The following is a 20,606-nucleotide window of genomic DNA, read 5'->3' on the forward strand; positions in this document are numbered from 1 at the left end:
GTGCATTACCGAGAGGGCCCAGAGATACCTCTCCGATACACGGAGTGACAGATCCTAATCTCGATCTATGCCAACTCAACAAACACCATCGGAGACACCTGTAGAGCATATTTATAATCACCCAGTTACGTTGTGACGTTTGATAGCACACAAGGTGTTCCTCCGGTATTCGGGAGTAGCATAATCTCATAGTCAGAGGAACATGTATAAGTCATGAAGAAAGCAATAGCAATAAAACTAAACGATCATTATGCTAAGCTAACGAATGGGTCTTGTCCATCACAGCATTCTCTAATGATGTGATCCCGTTCATCAAATGACAACACATGTCTATGGCTAGGAAACCTAACCATCTTTGATTAACGAGCTAGTCAAGTAGAGGCACACTAGGGACACTCTGTTTGTCTATGTATTCACACATGTACTAAGTTTTCGGTTAATACAATTCTAGCATGAATAATAAACATGTATCATGATATATGGAAATATAAATAATAACTTTATTATTTCCTCTAGGGCATATTTCCTTCAGTCTCCCACTTGCACTAGAGTCAATAATCTAGATTACATTTACATAGCAATCATTCTAACACCCATGGAGTCTTGGTGCTGATCATGTTTTGCTCGTGAGAGAGGCTTAGTCAACGGGTCTGCAACATTCAGATCCGTATGTATTTTGCAAATCTCTATGTCTCCCTCCTTGACTTGATCGCAGATGGAATTGAAGCGTCTCTTGATGTGTTTGGTTCTCTTGTGAAATCTGGATTCCTTCGCCAAGGCTATTGCTCCAGTATTATCATAAAAGATTTTCATTGCACCCGATGCACTAGGTATTACACCTAGATCGGATATGAACTGCTTCATCCAGGCTCCTTCATTTACTGCTTCTGAAGCAGCTATGCACTCCGCTTCACACATAGATCCCGCCACGACGCTTTGCTTGGAACTGCACCAACTGACAGCTCCACCATTCAATATAAATACGTATCCGGTTTGTGACTTAGAGTCATCTGGATCAGTGTCAAAGCTTGCATCGACGTAACCATTTACGAAAAACTCTTTGTCACCTCCATAAACGAGAAACATATCCTTAGTCTTTTTCAGATATTTCAGGATGTTCTTGACCGCTGTCCAGTGATCCACTCCTGGATTACTTTGGTACCTCCCTGCTAAACTAATAGCAAGGCACACATCAGGTCTGGTACACAACATTGCATACATGATAGAACCTATGGCTGAGGCATAGGGATTGACTTTCATTTTCTCTCTATCTTCTGCAGTGGTCGGGCATTGAGTCTGACTCAACTTCACACCTTGTAACATAGGCAAGAACCCTTTCTTTGGCTGATCCATTTTGGACTTCTTCAAAACTTTATCAAGGTATGTGCTTTGTGAAAGTCCAATTAAGCGTCTCGATCTATCTCTATAGATCTTGATTCCCAATATATAAGCAGCTTCACCGAGGTCTTTCATTGAAAAATTCTTATTCAAGTATCCTTTTATGCTATCCAGAAATTCTATATCATTTCCAAACAACAATATGTCATCCACATATAATATCAGAAATGCTACAGAGCTCCCACTCACTTTCTTGTAAATACAGACTTCTCCAAAAGTCTGTATAAAACCATATACTTTGTCACACTATTAAAGTGTATATTCCAACTCCGAGAGGCTTGCACCATTCCATAAATGGATCGCTGGAGCTTGCACACTTTATTAGCACCTTTAGGATTGACAAAACCTTCTGGTTGCATCATATACTACTCTTCTTTAAGATATCCATTAAGGGATGCCGTTTTGACATCCATTTGCCAAATTTCATAATTATAAAATGCGGCAATTGCTAACATGATTCGGACAGACTTAAGCATCGCTATGGGTGAGAAGGTCTCATCGTAGTCAACTCCTTGAACTTGTCAAAAACCTTTCGCAACAAGTCGTGCTTTGTAGACAGTAACATTACCGTCAGCGTCAGTCTTCTTCTTAAAGATCCATTTATTCTCTATGGCTTGCCGATCATCGGGCAAGTCAACCAAAGTTCACACTTTGTTCTCATACATGGATCCCATCTCAGATTTCATGGCCTCAGGCCATTTCGCGGAATCAGGGCTCATCATCGCTTCCTCATAGTTCGTAGTTTCGTCATGGTCAAGTAACATGACCTCCAGAAGAGGATTACCGTACCACTCTGGTGCGGATCGTACTCTGGTTGACCTACGATGTTCGGTAGTAACTTGATCTGAAGTTTCATGATCATCATCATTAGCTTCCTCACTGATTGGTGTAGGAATCCCTGGAACTGATTTCTGTGATTAACTACTTTCCAATTCGGGAGCAGGTACAATTATCTCATCAAGTTCTACATTCCTCCCACTCACTTCTTTCGAGAGAAACTCCTTCTCTAGAAAGGATCCATTCTTAGCAATGAATATCTTGCCTTCAGATCTGTGATAGAAGGTGTACCCAACAGTCTCCTTTGGGTATCCTATGAAGACACATTTCTCCGATTTGGGTTCGAGCTTATCAGGTTGAAGCTTTTTCACATAAGCATCGCAGCCCCAAACTTTAAGAAACGACAACTTGGGTTTCTTGCCAAACCATAGTTCATATGGTGTCGTCTCAACGGATTTAGATGGTGCCCTATTTAACATGAATGCAGCCGTGTCTAAAGCAGTAATTGCAAAATTTTCCTACGCACACGCAAGATCCATCTAGGTGATGCATAGCAACGAGATGGGAGAGTGTTGTCCACGTACCCTCGTAGACCGAAAGCAGAAGCGTTATGACAACACGATTGATGTAGTCGTACGTCTTCATGATCCGACCGATCCTAGTACCGAAAGTACGGCACCTCCGCGATCTGCACACGTTCAGCTCGGTGACGTCCCACAAACTCTAGATCCAGCTGAGTGTCGAGGGAGAGCTTCGTCAGCACGACGGCGTGATGACGGTGATGATGAAGTTACCGATGCAGGGCTTCGCCTAAGCACTACAACGATATGACCGAGGTGGACATCTGTAGGGGGGTTCCGGTAACGCCCCGGTACTCCGGTAATTGCCCGAACTCACCCGGAACCATTCCGAAGTCCAAACATAGTCGTCCAATATATCAATCTTTATGTCTCGACCATTTCTAGACTCCTCGTCATGTACGTGATCACATCCGGGAATACGAACAACCTTCGGTACATCAAAACACATAAACTCATAATACCGATCGTCACCGAACGTTAAGCGTGCGGACCCTACGGGTTCAAGATCTATGTAGACATGACCGAGACTCATCTCCGGTCAATAACCAATAGCCCAAACTTTAAGAAACGACAATTTGGGTTTCTTGCCAAACCACAGTTCATAAGGTGTCGTCTCAACGGATTTAGATGGTGCCCTATTTAACGTGAATGCAGTCGTCTCTAAAGCATAACCCCAAAACGATAGCGGTAAATCAAAAAGAGACATCATAGATCGCACCATATCTAATAACGTGCGGTTACGACGTTTAGATACACCATTACGTTGTGGTGTTCCAGGTGGCGTGAGTTGTGAAACTATTCTGCATTGTTTCAAATGAAGACCAAACTCGTAACTCAAATATTCTCCTCCACGATCAGATCGTAGAAACTTTATTTTCTTGTTACGATGATTTTCCACTTCACTCTGAAATTCTTTGAACTTTTCAAATGTTTCAGACTTATAATTCATCAAGTAGATATACCCATATCTGCTCAAATCATCTGTGAAGGTCAGGAAATAACGATACCCGCCGCGAGCCTCAACACTCATCGGACCGCATACATCAGTATGTATTATTTCCAACAAGTCTGTTGCTCGCTCCGTTGTTCCGGAGAACGGAGTCTTAGTCATCTTGCCCATGAGGCATGGTTCGCAAGCATCAACTGATCCATAATCAAGTGATTCCAAAAGCCCATCAGCATGGAGTTTCTTCATGCGCTTTACACCAATATGACCTAAACGGTAGTGCCACAAATAAGTTGCACTATCATTATTAACCTTGCATCTTTTGGGTTCAATATTATGAATATGTGTATCACTACAATCAAGATTCAACAAAAATAGACCACTCATCAAGGGTGAATGACCATAAAAGATATTACTCATATAAATAGAACATCCATTATTCTCTGATTTAAATGAATAACCGTCTTGTATCAAACAAGATCCAGATATAATGTTCTTGCTTAAAGCTGGCACCAAATAACAATTATTCAGGTCTAAAACTAATCCCGAAGGTAGATGTAGAGGTAGCGTGACGACGGCGATCACATCGACTTTGGAACCATTTCCCACGCTCATCGTCACCTCGTTCTTAGCCAATCTTTGTTTAATTCGTAGCCCCTATTTCGAGTTGCAAATGTGAGCAACAAAACCAGTATCAAATACCCGGGCGCTACTACAAGCATTATTAAGGTACACATCAATAACATGTATATCAAATATATCTTTCACTTTGCCATCCTTCTTATCCGCCAAATACTTGGGACAGTTCTGCTTCCAGTGACCAGTCCCTTTGCAGTAGAAGCACCCGATCTCAGACTTAGGTCCAGACTTGGGCTTCTTCACTTGAGCAGCAACATGCTTGCCATTCTTCTTGAAGTTCCCCTTCTTCCCTTTTTCTTGAAACTAGTGGTCTTGTTAACCATCAACACTTGATGCTCCTTCTTGATTTCTACCTCCGCAGCCTTTAGCATCGCGAAGAGCTCGGGAATTGTCTTATCCATCCCTTGCATATTATAGTTCATCACGAAGCTTTTGTAGCTTGGTGGCTGTGATTGAAGAACTCTGTCAATGACACCATCATCAGGAAGATTAACTCCTAGTTGAGTCAAGTGGTTGTGGTACCCAGACATTCTGAGTATATATGTTCACTGGCAGAACTATTCTCCTGCATCTTGCAGCTATAGAACTTATTGGAGACTTCATATCTCCCAATTTGGGCATTTGCTTGAAATATTAACTTCAACTCCTGGAACATCTCATATGCTCCATGACGTTCAAAATGTCGTTGAAGTCCCGATTCTAAGTCGTAAAGCATGGCACACTGAACTATCGAGTAGTCATCAGCTTTGCTCTGCCACACGTTCATAACGTCCGGTGTTGCTCCTGCAGCGGGTCTTGCACCTAGCGGTGCTTTCAGGACGTAATTCTTCTGTGCAGCAATGAGGATAATCCTCAAGTTACGGACCCAATCCGTGTAATTGCTACCATCATCTTTCAACTTAGCTTTCTCTAGGAACGCATTAAAATTCAAAGGAACGGTAGCACGAACCATTGATCTACAACAACATAGACATGCAAAAACTATCAGGTACTAAGTTCATGATAAATTAAAGTTTAATTAATCATATTACTTAAGAACTCCCACTTAGATAGACATCCCTCTAGTCATCTAAATGATCACGTGATCCATATCAACTAAACCATGTCCGATCATCACGTGAGATGGAGTAGTTTTCAATGGTGAACATCACTATGTTGATCATATCTACTATATGATTCACGCTCGACCTTTCAGTCTCAGTGTTCCAAGGCCATATATATCTGCATATGCTAGGCTCGCCAAGTTTAACCCCGAGTATTCTGCGTGTGCAAAACTGGCTTGCACCCGTTGTATGTTAACGTAGAGCTTATCACACCCGATCATCACGTGGTGTCTCGGCACGACGAACTATAGCAACGGTGCATACTCAGGGAGAACACTTATACCTTGAATTTAGTGAGGGAACATCTTATAATGCTACTGCCGTACTAAGCAAAGTAAGATGCATAAAGGATAAACATCACATGCAATCAAAATATGTGACATGATATGGCCATCTTCATCTTATGCCTTTTGATCTCCATCTCCAAAGCACCGTCATGATCTCCATCGTCACCGGCTTGACACCTTGATCTCCATCATAGCATCGTTGTCGTCTCGCCAACTATTGCTTCTACGACTATCGCTACCGCTTAGTGATAAAGTAAAGCAATTACATGGCGATTGTATTTCATACAATAAAGCGACAACCATAAGGCTCCTGCTAGTTGCCGATAACGGTTACAAAACATGATCATCTCATACAAAAATTTATATCTCATCACGTCTTAACCATATCACATCACAATATGCCCTGCAAAAACAAGTTAGACGTCCTCTACTTTGTTGTTGCAACTTTTACGTGGCTGCTACGGGCTTTAGCAAGAACCGTTCTTACCTACGCATCAAAACCACAACGATTTTTCGTCAAGTGTGCTGTTTTAACCTTCAACAAGGACCGGCCGTAGTCAACCTCGATTCAACTAAAGATGAAGAAACTGACACCCGCTAGCTACCTGTGTGCGAAGCACGTCGGTAGAACCAGTCTCATGAACGCGGTCATGTAATGTCGGTCCGGGCCGCTTCATCCAACAATACTGCCGAATCAAAGTAAGATGTTGGTGGTAAGCAGTATGACTATTATCGCCTACAACCCTTTGTGTTCTACTCGTACATATAACATTTACGCATAGACCTGGCTCGGATGCCACTATTGGGGAACGTAGTATTTCAAAATTTTCCTACGATCACACAAGATCTATCTAGGAGAAGCATAGCAACGAGCGAGGAGAGTGTGTCGACGTACCCTCGTAGACCGAAAGCGGAAGCGTTTAGTAACGCGGTTGATGTAGTTGAACGTCTTCACGATCCAACCGATCCATACACCGAATGTACGGCACCTCCGTGTTCAGCACATGTTTAGCACAATGACGTCCCTCCAGCTCTTGATCCAGTTGAGGACGAGGGAGAGTTCCGTCAGCACGACGGCGTGATGACGGTGATGATGAAGTTACCGGCGCAGAGCTTCACCTAAGCACTACGACGATATGACCGAGGTGTGTAACTGTGGAGGGGGGCACCGCACAAGGCTAAGAGAAGACTTGGTGTGTCTTTGGGGTGCCCCCTCCCACGTATATAAAGGAGGGGGAGGAGGTGGCCGGCCCAAGGGGGCGCGCCAGGTGTGGGGAGTCCTACTAGGACTCCCTAGTCCAAGTAGGATTCCCTCTCCTTTTTCCTTTTTCCGGAGAAGCAAAGAGGGAAAGAGAGAAGGAGTAGGAGAGGGAAAGGGGGGGCGTCGCCCCCACCCCTTGTCCAATTCGGATTGGCAAGGGGGGCGTGTCACCTCCTTGGCCGGCCCTCTCTCCTCCACTAAGGCCCATGTATGGCCCATTAACTTCCCGGGGGGGGGGGTTCCGGTAACCCCCGGTTCTTCGAAACTTATCCAATACTTCCCGAAACCATTCCGGCGTCCGAATATAACCTTCCAATATATGAATCTTTATGTCTTGACCATTTCGAGACTCCTCGTCACGTCTGTGATCTCATCCGGGACTCCGAACAAACTTTGTTCATCAAATCACATAACTCATAATACAAAATCATCATCGAACGTTAAGCGTGCGGACCCTACGGGTTCGAGAACTATGTAGACATGACCGAGACACCTCTCCGGTCAATAACCAATAGCGGAACCTGAATGCTCATATTGGCTCCTACATATTCTACGAATATCTTTATCGGTCAAACTGCACAACAACATACGTTGTTCGCTTTGTCATCGGTATGTTACTTGCCCGAGATTCGATCGTCGGTATCCTCATACCTAGTTCAATCTCATTACCGGCAAGTCTCTTTACTCGTTCCGTAATGCATCATCTCGTAACTAACTCATTAGTCACATTGCTTGCAAGGCTCATAGTGATGTGCATTACCGAGAGGGCCCAGAGATACCTCTCCGATACACGGAGTGACAAATCCTAATCTCGATCTATGCCAACACAACAAACACCATCGGAGACACCTGTAGAGCATATTTATAATCACTCAGTTATGTTGTGACGTTTGATAGCACACAAGGTGTTCCTCCGGTATTCGGGAGTTGCATAATCTCGTAGTGAGAGGAACATGTATAAGTCATGAAGAAAGCAATAGCAATAAAACTAAACGATCATTATGCTAAGCTAACGAATGGGTCTCTTCCATCACATCATTCTCTAATGATGTGAGCCCGTTCATCAAATGACAACACATGCCTATGGCTAGGAAACTTAACCATCTTTTGTTGGTGAACGCAGTAATTTCAAAATTTTCCTACACACACGCAAGATCCATCTAGGTGATGCATAGCAACGAGAGGGGAGAGTGTTGTCCACGTACCCTCGTAGAACGAAAGCGGAAGCTTTTGACAACGCGGTTGATGTAGTCGTACATCTTCATGATCCGACCGATCATAGTACCGAAAGTACGGCACCTCCGCGATCTGCACACGTTCAGCTCGGTGACGTCCCACGAACTCTAGATCCAGCTGAGTGTCGAGGGAGAGCTTCGTCAGCACGACGGCGTGATGACGGTGATGATGAAGTTACTGATGCAGGTCTTCGCCTAAGCACTACAACGATATGACCGAGGTGGACATCTGTAGGAGGCACCGCACACGGCTAAGACAACTGTCAACTTGTGTGTCTGTGGGGTGCCCCCTCCCCGTATATAAAGGAGTGGAGGAGGGGGAGGGCCGGCCCTCTCATGGCGTGCCCCAAGGGGAGTCCTACTCCCACCGGGAGTAGGATTCCCCCCTTCCCTAGTTGGAGTAGGAGAGGAAGGAAGGAGGAGAGAGGGAGTAGGAAAGGGGGCGCTGCCCCCCCCCCCCTTCCCTAGTCCAATTCGGACCCAAAGGGGAGGGGGCGCGCGGCCTACCCGGGCCGCCCCTCTCTCTCTCCCCTAAGGCCCATATGGCCCATTAGACTCCCCCGGGGGTTCAGGTAACCCCCTGGTACTCCGGTAATTGCCCGAACTCACCCGAAACCATTCCGAAGTCCAAACATAGTCGTCCAATATATCAATCTTTATGTCTCGACCATTTTGAGACTCCTCGTCATGTATGTGATCACATCCGGGAGTCCGAACAACCTTCCGTACATCAAAACACATAAACTCATAATACCGATCGTCACCGAACGTTAAGCATGCAGACCCTACGGGTTCAAGAACTATGTAGACATGACCGAGACTCATCTCCGGTCAATAACCAATAGCGGAACCTGGATGCTCATATTGGTTCCTACATATTCTACAAAGATCTTTATCGGTCAAACCGCATAACAACATATGTTGTTCCCTTTGTCATCGGTATGTTACTTGCCCGAGATTCGATCGTCGGTATCTCAATACCTAGTTCAATCTCGTTACCGGCAAGTCTTTTTACTCGTTCCGTAATGCATCATCCCGCAACTAACTCATTAGTCACATTGATTGCAAGGCTTATAGTGATGTGCATTACCAAGAGGGCCAAGAGATACCTCGCCGAAACACGGAGTGACAAATCCTAATCTCGATCTATGCCAACCCAACAAAGACCATCGGAGACACCTGTAGAGCATCTTTATAATCACCTAGTTACGTTGTGACGTTTGATAGCACACTAAGTGTTCCTCCGGTATTCGGGAGTTGCATAATCTCATAGTCATAGGAACGTGTATAAGTCATGAAGAAAGCAATAGCAACAAACTAAACGATCATCGTGCTAAGGTAACGGATGGGCCAAGTCAATCACATCATTCTCTAATGATGTGATCCCGTTAATCAAATGACAACTCATGTCTATGGCTAGAAAACTTAACCATCTTTGATTCAACGAGCTAGTCAAGTAGAGGCATACTAGTGACACTCTGTTTGTCTATGTATTCACACATGTACTAAGTTTCCTATTTAATACAATTCTAGAATGAATAATAAACATTTATCATGATATAAGGAAATATAAATAACAACTTTATTATTGCCTCTACGACATATTTCCTTCATCTTTGATTAACGAGCTAGTCAAGTATAGGCACACTAGGGACACTCTGTTTTTCTATGTATTCACACATGTACTAAGTTTCCAGTTAATACAATTCTAGCATGAATAATAAACATTTATCATGATATAAGGAAATATAAATAACAACTTTATTATTGCCTCTAGGGCATATTTCCTTCATCTTTGATTAACGAGCTAGTCAAGTACAGGCACACTAGGGACACTCTGTTTGTCTATGTATTCACACATGTACTAAGTTTCCGGTTAATACAATTCTAGCATGAATAATAAACATTTATCATGATATAAGGAAATATAAATAACAACTTTATTATTGCCTCTAGGGCATATTTCTTTTAGCCACTCCAATGTTTGGATTTCAAACTCATGCCACAACTTTACTTGAGGAACAAGTATAACTGACTTCAATGCCTGAGATTTTCTCTCAAATACCAAAAGAACATTGTCTCTGGCTTGGGAGTAAAAATTCAGTACACATAGAAATATCTCTCTACTTCACTCTCAGATAGGTTCGTGGATAAGAATCAGCATAGACCTAAGTCTTGACAAACTTGAACCCCCTGCCCTATGACTCAAATGGAAAAAAATGAAACTACGAAAAAACAACTACGTCTTCTCATTGTCTTCATCTTTTTCGCTACATTCAATTGTTCCTTCAATGGCACACCGAACCAATTGCTTCACTTTGCAATTTAGGTCGTCTCCAACACGCAATGTTCTCAGCTTTGCATTCTTCTCTGTAGCACGGATAATCATGACAGGAGTTTATAGCAAAATTCTCAATCCTCTAGGGACCATTGTACTCAGTGTGCACTAGCACACACATTAGTCCCTCAACTATTTTGTGCAACAATCTCAAAAACACTCTTGTTCGATCCAAGTCATCTGTTGGAGATTATGACCCCGACAATAACGAAGAAGCCCAAAACATGCACATTGCGGATATCGCCGCCAGAAACTTGGCCGAAGGTGCGTCACTCCTTGGTGGCCTGGGCTCCGGCATGGCCGCAGGGATGCTCCCATGGTGCAAATCTCCATGTATAAAGTGTGCTCTGCTTAAGATGAAAGCAGTCGACACGATGATTCAAGCATATCATGTGGGGTGGAGGAGGCGGTTCATGATGGGGTGGCGTGATCAACCTCTCCCTCCATTTGCAGGAAAACACCACGTTCTACATGGACCCTATGGCCATCAGCATGTTCAACGCGATGGCCAAGGGCAGGTGGGAGTGTTGCTGATCACAGACAAGGTATACATTAAGACGGTAATAATGTGATCCATATAAACAACGTCGCGAGGTGCAGCCTCACGTAGTGGTGGTGCTACAAGCAACTCGGGGGGGGGGGAGGCAACGCCCCCTGTCGTGGTGTAATTTTGAAAAAAAAATAGCAAGGAAAATTCTTTCAATTTGCCTCTCCAGTATTCTCCGCTAGATCCGTCACTGGGCTCACGGACTATGCCAAGACTCTACATTCATTGTCAAGGGTTAGAAGAAGAGGAGTGACAGAAGACATTCCTGAGGATGTTCTGAAGCAAGCTACCAGGCAACTGAAAATGCAAGAGGGAGAAAGAGGAGAGCAACTGGAAGAGGCAGGGGAAATGTCAGTGGAGTAGGCAGAGCACCCGGGAGAGGAATTGGGAGAGGAAATGTGAGAGGCACTAGGACAGGTAGTGGCAGAGGGACCGGGAGAGGTAACACCGGAGGAAGGACAGGACCAAGAGCTGGGCTGTGGAATATCATGTTTCCACCAGATGAACCAAGATCATATGTGCAAGATGAGGAGTTCCCAGTGACACAAAATGCACCTCAAGAGGAGTGGCCTCACGATTTCCAGACCTTGTAGACCAAGCTGCATATCAAATTAGTTCATGAATGAACCGGAAGAAATGCAATCAAGTTCATTTATGAACTTTGTAATCTGCATTGTTAGAACTAAATTACCCCTTTGCTTATGATGAAACATGTCATGAGCTGAACATGTGTTTTACTAGGATGTTTAAATGAGCATGCATGAGTTTGTTATATGCTTTTGAAGATGACCAATGTTGGTATCTCTGAATGTGCTCTGTATGGTTTCTCTGGAACTAATTTTTTTTCTAAAATTTTACTTCATTTCGTATTGAAACTTTGCTGTTCAATTTCTAATAGAAATCTCGTTGTGGACATTCTCACAGAAACTGATTCAAGATGCAACAGTTTTAACAGTATGAGAAATAACTCATGCCACACGGCCCCGCCTGCGTCCTCTTGTTAACTAAAGATTTCGACACTTGTTAATTGAAGGGGATTTCCGTAAAAACTCATGACGCGCTGGCTTGCTTAGTCCGCACCTGGTTCATACAAAATTGAGAAAAGCACCTTATGTGCACAATCGAGCCAAGTTTTTTCACCACTTTGATATACCCGACAACTTGTAGTACCAAAGTGAACATTCATGCCAACTTATGACATCATCAGTGTAATTGACTCATTCAGGAATATTCCAACCCTCGCCGAAATCACTGAGCTTTAGTGAAATTCTGTGATCCCATTTCGGCCACCAAAACTTCCACTTGAATTTGAATGGGATCTAACCAAATATTTTAAAAACTCAAAAAATAATTTGAATTTTGTGTGCTCTACCGCAATTGCTGAAATTTTTTGATTGAAGGAAAATATTTCAGTATGTACCAACATTAATGAATATTTTTTAATATATATATATAATAAAGCGTCTATTGTTTCTGCCCGTTCACCCGTCACAGACGTTTTGCAAATAGGCGCTCCTGTTTTTCAGAAATTGCACTCGCAGTTCCTCTTTAAGTAATACTAGTGGTTGGGGCGCCCCCGGGGGCGCCTCCTGACAGGAAACTCGGCGGTGCCAGTTAGGCAAGCATCCTTTTCACTCTCTTGTATGCACTATGTGATGTTATTTCATCAGTCAGAGTACGACAAATATGAAGCACTGGTACGTGCAAGTCCGCAGTACTGTTGTGGTTTAGTAACAACGAATGAGGAAAAACTGAAAAATACTTAGTATCTTGTATGAAGGTACTTGAGTAAAAGGAAGCAATACAAGTACAAAGTAGTGACTTCCCTGCTTGCCACCTTTTCTGAACTCCCAATGACCACATATTTCAAACTAAAATTTCTTATCAAGTAAAGGAACTTCATGGCAAACTAGCAACAACTCAATCCAAAAGGGAGAACTGAAGCAAACAAAAGTAGATGCACCTTCCTTTTCCCAACCAGGCCACCACAAAATCCAAGCAAATGCACAGCCCCACCTAGAGACCAAAGAAAAGGATGAGGTGGAGAGAGAGACCAGTGCACGATGGATGAAGAGGCTAAGCTCTTTGTAAAGTTCAGCTAGCAAAAGCATGTTCACTACAGAGCACAAATAAGAACACTGTCATGCTGTCATGTTTCAAAATTGACAGTAACATATATCATAAAAGAATGATAAGATCATGAAACTCAAGTAGTATTCATTAATCTAGGTAGTTAATTATATTGCACAACGTTTTAGCATTTAAGTGGCATTACCTTCACAAAAATGAGACAGAACAACTTCAAAAACAGGTCCAGTACACATGGATTAGCCAAATTCGGATTTTCAAAATGATGTTATATCCCTGGTACTCTCTAACCTGCCAAAGAAATGACAGTATTTAGAGGGCACAAATGAAGGAAAGAAAAAAAATATTATGTACTTGTTTCCCTCCTCCAAACAGGTGTTCCCCCTTCATTTAACTTCTATCAAGAGATCAAATTATGACCATAATAATAGATGACAGACCTAAAAAAATGTTCTCAAATTTGACGAGAGAAAGTGAGGCCTGGGATCTTTTATCGAACGTTTGATCTACCTCTAGATGCTAGGATGATGGCAATGATGAAAGGGACATGTATGCCGGCACTGTCGGCAAAATCGGTGTAATGATTAAAAATATACGCACTTCATATAGTACAAAAAAGAAGAGGAAAACCTGAATGATCCAACAACTATTGACTATTTGACTTCATGTACAGAAGAAATGTAGATTTTAACAAAAATAGTGTGAAGAAACAATATGAATGATGGATCTCACGTAAGGTATAACTATCATCTCATAAGCACAATGTAAAATTAAACTCAAGCAACAACTATCCAGAAGACACAAGTGATCCAACTCATGGACAGAGCATGATAATTTAAGAGAGCTTCAACATAGTGATATAATCTAGTAATTTATCTCTAGTAGCTAGTTACGGATGTCACACATCAAATGGGAAAATAATTCAGTTAACCTCCGCAGATACCTTGTAGGCACTCGTTGAAACAAAACGACTAAAAGAGAACTGACAATGAGTAGAATTCAGAACCAACATGAAGCGAGTCATGTCTGCTAATATCATTTCAAACAACTTGATTAACTTAATACTAATTTGACCCATGGTAAGTTCTCAGGAAAACTAACTTACCCAGTACAACTTTCATCATCGTAGTTCATCACAGAAAATTTTGCAAAGCAATTAATCAATTAAGAGTAACCAGTTATAAATGTTGGGAAATACAATGAAGACATAATCCCACCAGAATCGGAAAACAAACCAATATGCTAGTGCATACTTGTAACTACAGCCATAACTTTCAGAAGTTAGGTTACTCAGCGTGCGGCGTACACATTGATCAATAAAACAAATACACAAACTTATCGTTACAACCATTATTCACTGACTGGATGCATGCATTCACTACATGCATAATATAATGGACTCACGGGGTTAAGTGACTCTGCTCTGCCAAGATCCACATACACTGCAAATCCCAAAAGGCCTATCAGACTATCACCAATATGTGTGAATATTTGGGTGCTGCCGAGACCTGCACCGCGATCCAAATTCAGACAATGGAACGCCATCATACAGCGACACGACCAAATGGTACAACAGACAAATGAACGCCACCGTAGCACCATATTAGCAAAACAAATGAGCATATGTCAACTATTGTTGAACTTAATCGTCCCTCCCAGTCCTTTTTTCTCTACTTGCCGACATGTTTTTTTTAGCGTATCTACTTGCCAACATGTTTAGTCTACTTGTTGGAAAACATGCACCTTGAGCCTGATTAGCATTTTTATTAGGTTTTGCTGGAGCCATTTGCACGATAATGAGTCACGTGCATTAGATGATATCAGGTAATGTACATGGTTGATCATACAAGAGAGAATTGTGATGCACTTCCACTATTCCTTGGCTTATAACCACCACGCATAAGTCGAAAGAAAAAGAAGAGCACCAGATCACCTTAATAAAAATTGCCGTATGCATATAATGGACGTATTGATAAACGTAGGTTACAATCCATAAATACATATTATGAAACCAACATCTATGTTCTTCTGGGCAAACTAATAAGTATACAAATCAGTGAATGTACGTACGTTCCATTAAACTAAAGGTCAGTTTGGGTTTTGAATGCAAGTGCTGATAGAAGATAATTCCGGGTATCCCAACAACCCATTGTTTCCTTTGGCATCATCACCAAATCTGGCAAGGAGGTAGGCACTAAGAAACCAACCTGATTACGTTAGTAACCCCTTCGTCCAACAGAAGAACAACAGAGGAAAAATAAGAAGAGGCGGACAGATTTTCCTGACCAGCAGTGAATGGGTCAGCCATGGCTCAGGCTCCCAATCGCGTAGAAGATCAGGGGAAAAAGCAGATCCCCTCCGACCAGTTTTTATCAGTAAAAGAGGAGGCGGCTCCTGAGAAGAAACAAAAATATATAATATAGCAGTTAACACAAAATCCAATGTCAGAGTAAGCAATATAGTATACACTAACAGTCTGAAACATGCCTTATGGTAGCTTGTAAGAGCGGGGATATGTGAGCATACACCGCGCCATTCAATTTTGTTACCGAAATCATTACAAGAAAATATGCAGATTTTTAAAACATGTAAAAAGAGAGGACAACTGTTATTGTGAGATGCACTACTCAAAGTAAGGTTACAGTTTTCTGTCAGTCTTCAGTGGGTATATTATTGCTCTTGAGTGAGATAGCAGAAATTTTTTAGCCTGAGAAATCATTGCTCATTATAATTTGTACTTAGATCCATGGGTGGTATGGTACAAGATACATTCGGCTGTAACCTTGATACCATGTCAAGTACAGAAATGGTCATAAATAACACTGAAAATAACCATCCAGTAATTGAAATAGTAGTGTAATCAAATTCATATGTCTCCCAACCATTGAAGGAATTTGAAGTACTTATACCTATAAATTGAAGCAGATAATTGCAGCAAATCCTAGATTATATCCTACAGATTGCTCTTAGCTGGGCACATGCCTGTTAGTGCAGATTGCACAATGGCTGAACCTAACAAACTATGTTACATCTCCAATACAGTCAGTGACCATGCATCATAAGCCTTCAAACAGCTACAGAAAAAGAGACGTGCGAAAGAAGAGAAAGAAAAGAGACGCGGTCAACTATACTCGAGCTCCAGACGGATCGCCTCTCTCCGTCACCACGCACGAGGGATGAGGACGACGGCGGCGACACCACGGACTGCTCGGCCTCCTGGTCCGTCTCTCCGACGCCAGGGTGTCCAATTTTTGGTAGCATCATTGAGAAGCAACAATCAAATATTGCGTATACTCTCGAAGCCGAGGGACTACTGAAGTGAAAATTCAGCAGATTAAGCTTCATGTTCAGATCCTTTTATAGTTTCTAAACCTTTAATCTGTGTGGTCATCTTTTTCATTACCAGAACAGAGGAATTATAACAAAATAAAGGGTAGAACTAACCTAAGGTTTTATTGCCACTAATCCTTCTATAGTTTTTCAATGGTTCAGTTATCATGATTTGATGGCTAGTCTTGTAGAAAGGAGTAAAGTTCGTATAGAAATCTTAAGAACACAATAACTAAACTGAAGTATAACCTTCTGAATCCTTTAAGACGTGATTTCATATTAACAAGTGCAACAAGATAAAACAACAAAACACACCTCCGCAACGGAAAGGCACATCGAACGAAGTGAAGACGAACAGGACAGACGATTGACGAACGATGACAAACTGCGTGCTCACTTCACACCGACCCGGGGAAACATAACATATATGGGCACAAAGAGGAGAGAAAATACAACCGATGCAAAGGAGAGGGAGGTGAACTCACAATTCCTCCTCGGCTAGTTTCATCGACAATGCTCTGGCTTCACCATCTATCCGGAAGTGAAATTAACATATTAGAGTAACAATAAAAAGAAGTGCTACCAAGAACGTACAAAATAGAGGTAAAAGCGCTAGGGAATCTCTGACAGGCGCTTGTTGCAAGCATACAAAAATGGAAAAGAAGGATCCAAAATTATGATTCAAATCATTGGCAGTTTCATTGGCATCTATGAACCAAATACTACAGAAAATACATGATATGCATATAACATGTAATCTTTCTCATGTTAACATATAATATATCAAAATGTGTGGTCAATCAGTAAGATAATCAGGGTTTTATAGCAGGTTAGTTTATGAATGCTCACCTCACAATGTCACCACTCCTTGTTCATCTAGAAATAACACTATGGGTAAACTGAAGCAGCCCTTCACATTTCACCAAAATATTCTAGCTTTCAAAAGTTCTGCATAGTAACAGAAGACAGGAAACAACTCCTGAGATGGCCTTAAAATCACAAAGAACCAAGAGGAAGAATACAAATGGAGTTCATAGTCCAAGAAAAGGCTGGGTATTATGTTTAGATACGATGTCTGAGTCATGTGCACCTACCCGTCTGCCAAAATGAACTCCTCGACGCGGAAACAACCTAGCCCCTAACGATTTGGGACATGCAACTTCGTCCTCTCTGCGAAGAAGAGGTCCACGCTGTCACCGTATAGACACAAGCACCATCCTGGCCTCCCTCTCCTTGAGCGCCTCCTTCTCCACCTTGCTGTCGGTGGATGCGATGGCATAAGCCAGCGCACCTGGTACACCTCATTGGTATTAGCCCTTGAAAGGAACTACCTTAGGTTCGACCACGCAAAGCCCACCGTCTGCACCTGGTAGCACAATAGATGTTTTAAACCTCCATCTATTCAGAGAAATAGAAAAGTAGATGGAAGAGGAGATAATTTTGGAAACGCTATGGCATAAATAAGTGCAGAAATAGTGCCAACAGTTATAAACAAATAAAAGCATCAAACCATGTAAATTAGTAAATATACTTGTGGTTTGCAAGTATTCGTAAATAATTTCCTGCAGGTTTCGTTAATAAATTATTAACCTGAAACAGTATCCGGGTGCTACCTTAGAGGACACATCAACAATGGTTTACTTCTTTCTGTTAGGAATCACCAAACCAGCCTTATGTGTGCATCCTGTTATGCCAATACATACTTGAGCTCCATGATTTCAATATGTTACTAATATTATAAAAAAGAAATACATATGATGGGAAAAATAAATTTTAGTCTGTAATACATAGTTCCCCAGAAAAGCTCATGGTGAGGCTTGATTCTTAAATCATTTCAGCTATGGTCCCATTCAATTATGCATGTATTATCCATATTTACATACATTCAAACTCTAGTAGAATCAAAGGGACGATGCAAAAATAGAATAACTGAGAGTACGACACTCAGAACTATGATGGTGCAATTTGAAGCAAATGTGCAGGGATACAATGGAGGAACTAATAATCTGGAAAGGAGAAATGGTTTGTGAACAGCAAGTAAATAAGCCCAGAATAATCATTAGGTCACACCTGGTTAACAAACCAAATTGTGAAGCCCTACATCCCCGACCTAAATTTGGTCTACCACAAGTACATAAACAATCACCTGAAGGCGGATGAGCAACTTGGTGGTAGTCTTGTCCCTGGATTCCTCGGCGGCGGTGAGTGTCGAGGTGGTCAGGAAGAACTTATTCCGCAGGAGCATATAGCCGACCGCCGGCAACGATGGGACATTGTTGAGGTCGCCGCACCTAGGATTCTCAGCACATACCTGAAAAGATAACAACACTGCACAAACAAACAAAAAGGCGTTCAGGAAAACAGTAAGAATTTGAGCTATAAGTAGATTTGGAGATCATCCCAAACAAAAATCTGAACCACCACCAAATCTGAACCAGAACTTATTCTGCATGAGCTCTAAATCTGAGAAAATTATGTGATGCATGTCTCGAACAATCCAGCACAATTATATTTCCCCTGCAATTTATCCATATATAGCTTGCATAGCAAATCACACAACACAGACGTATTTGAGAAACAAATCACTGAGTTCCACAGTGGCCTTGTTGGATTTCAACAATAACCTACATAAGCAAGGATGAAAAAATTGCGGACTAACTGAAAGCAGAGTGAGTACCTGCAAGAGAGTGATGGAGAAATACGCAGAGGTGTCGAGGCCGAGAGGTGGGAGTGGAGGAAGCGGAGCATGACCAACGAGTACACGCCAAGAAGAAGGCCAGGGATGGAGGCAACATAGCGTCTCCACATCCTCACATCTTGCTTCCGTCCCTTATTTCTCAACATCTTCTCTCTCATGGTAGGGAACCCAATTAGTCCTCGGTTCCATGGCTCTAACTTTAGGGTAGATGAGACAGAGTAGAAGAGAGATGAAGAGATGGGGGTGGAGGTTGTGTACCTGCAGACCAGACGGAGATGCCAAGGAGGTGGAGCGCTGCGGCCCGCACGCTGAGGGCGAGGAAGACGGCGGCGGCGACGTGAACGGCTCTACCTCCTCCTTCATCCCTGCGGCCCTCCTGATCTTCCTCCTCTATCCGGTTGCCGCGCACAGAGAGCAGCATGGGCGGGGGAGAAGGAGCCCGGGGTGAGGAACCGATGAGGTGGGGCTTGAGGGGCGCCCCTGACGGCATGGAGGAGGGAGAGGTGGAGGGAAGCAGCAGGAGCAGAGGGAATTGGGAGGGCGGCGGCGGCGGCAGGGATGCGGACGGGGACGGGCTAGGGTTTTTCTTGCGACGACAAAACGAGCAGGGAGAAAATCAGCCCAGTCCCTTGTGCCCACGTGGACGTCGCGAGAGTGCGCACATTGCGCGACCGTTAAAGGGTTTAATCTGGAAAAACGTTTTGATGTTACAAATTGACCCCTGGATTTATTAGAATTCAACCTGAGCTCCGTCTCGCATGCCCTCCCCGTCGTTCCTCCCGTCGCCTGGCCTTCGCCGGCCCTCCGCCCCGCAATGGTATGCCCGAGCTTGGGAGCGTCGCCGCTGCGTCCGCACTGGTCCTGGATCCTAGACGGCGGGCCTCCCCGACCTTTGATCCCCTCGCTTCAACGGCGGCGGCCCCCGTCCTTAACATTGACAGCCCGATTCCGGCCAACTCCGGTGCTTTCCCCGGTCTGCCGCTCACGGGAACGGATCACTTCGCCGCCCCCTACTGATTCGCCCTGCAGCGGGCCTTCTCCGCCGCCCCGGCGAGCCCCTTGGCCACCGAGGAGACGAGTTGCGCTGCCCGTGGAGCACCTCTCCTGATTCCTCTCTTCCCTCTCCCGCATCGGCCGCGGGAGTAGGAGCACGCCGCCTTGCCGCGCGCCGTCGGGCATGGATGCGGCCTAGAACTACTTCCGCCCCTGCCGTGCCGTGCGCCGACGGCCATGGACCAGCCGCGCGAGTAGGAGCACGCTACGGCGGCCGCGCATGAATGTGGCCGAGAACTGCTGCCGCCCCTGTACTGCAGCCGCGACGCGCCGCACCTGCCGTGCGCCCCTGTCCTGGGCATGATGCTGCTGCCGCTCGGTGCTG

The 20,606-nt window shown here is 43.6% G+C and overlaps 1 protein-coding gene across 35 annotated transcripts; it reads right to left on the bottom strand.

Moving 5' to 3' along the window:
- Window positions 1-12,853: 12,853 nt before the first annotated feature.
- On the bottom strand, window positions 12,854-19,887 carry LOC123096061 (uncharacterized). 35 transcript variants are annotated; one of them, XR_006446443.1, is made up of 11 exons: window positions 19,487-19,878; window positions 19,208-19,374; window positions 18,677-18,858; window positions 17,625-17,896; window positions 17,380-17,478; window positions 16,332-17,061; window positions 16,110-16,212; window positions 15,487-15,594; window positions 14,605-14,708; window positions 13,388-13,491; window positions 12,854-13,128 (listed from the first exon to the last, which is right to left on the bottom strand). XR_006446443.1 is itself a non-coding variant. In XM_044517655.1 (3 exons), exons 1-3 carry the CDS (start codon window positions 19,589-19,591, stop codon window positions 19,082-19,084), a joined length of 345 nt encoding a protein of 114 aa, XP_044373590.1. In that variant the 5' UTR covers window positions 19,592-19,887; the 3' UTR covers window positions 18,963-19,081. The 35 variants fall into 35 exon arrangements, 1 of the variants encoding a protein (XP_044373590.1); XR_006446457.1 differs by lacking the exon at window positions 16,110-16,212 and having other exon boundaries at window positions 15,408-15,594; window positions 17,016-17,061; window positions 19,487-19,885; XR_006446458.1 differs by lacking the exon at window positions 16,110-16,212 and having other exon boundaries at window positions 17,016-17,061; window positions 19,487-19,884.
- Between the last annotated feature and the right edge of the window lie 719 nt (window positions 19,888-20,606).

This window comes from Triticum aestivum, chromosome 4D (genome assembly GCF_018294505.1).
Source record: "Triticum aestivum cultivar Chinese Spring chromosome 4D, IWGSC CS RefSeq v2.1, whole genome shotgun sequence".
Lineage (NCBI taxonomy): Eukaryota > Viridiplantae > Streptophyta > Magnoliopsida > Poales > Poaceae > Triticum > Triticum aestivum.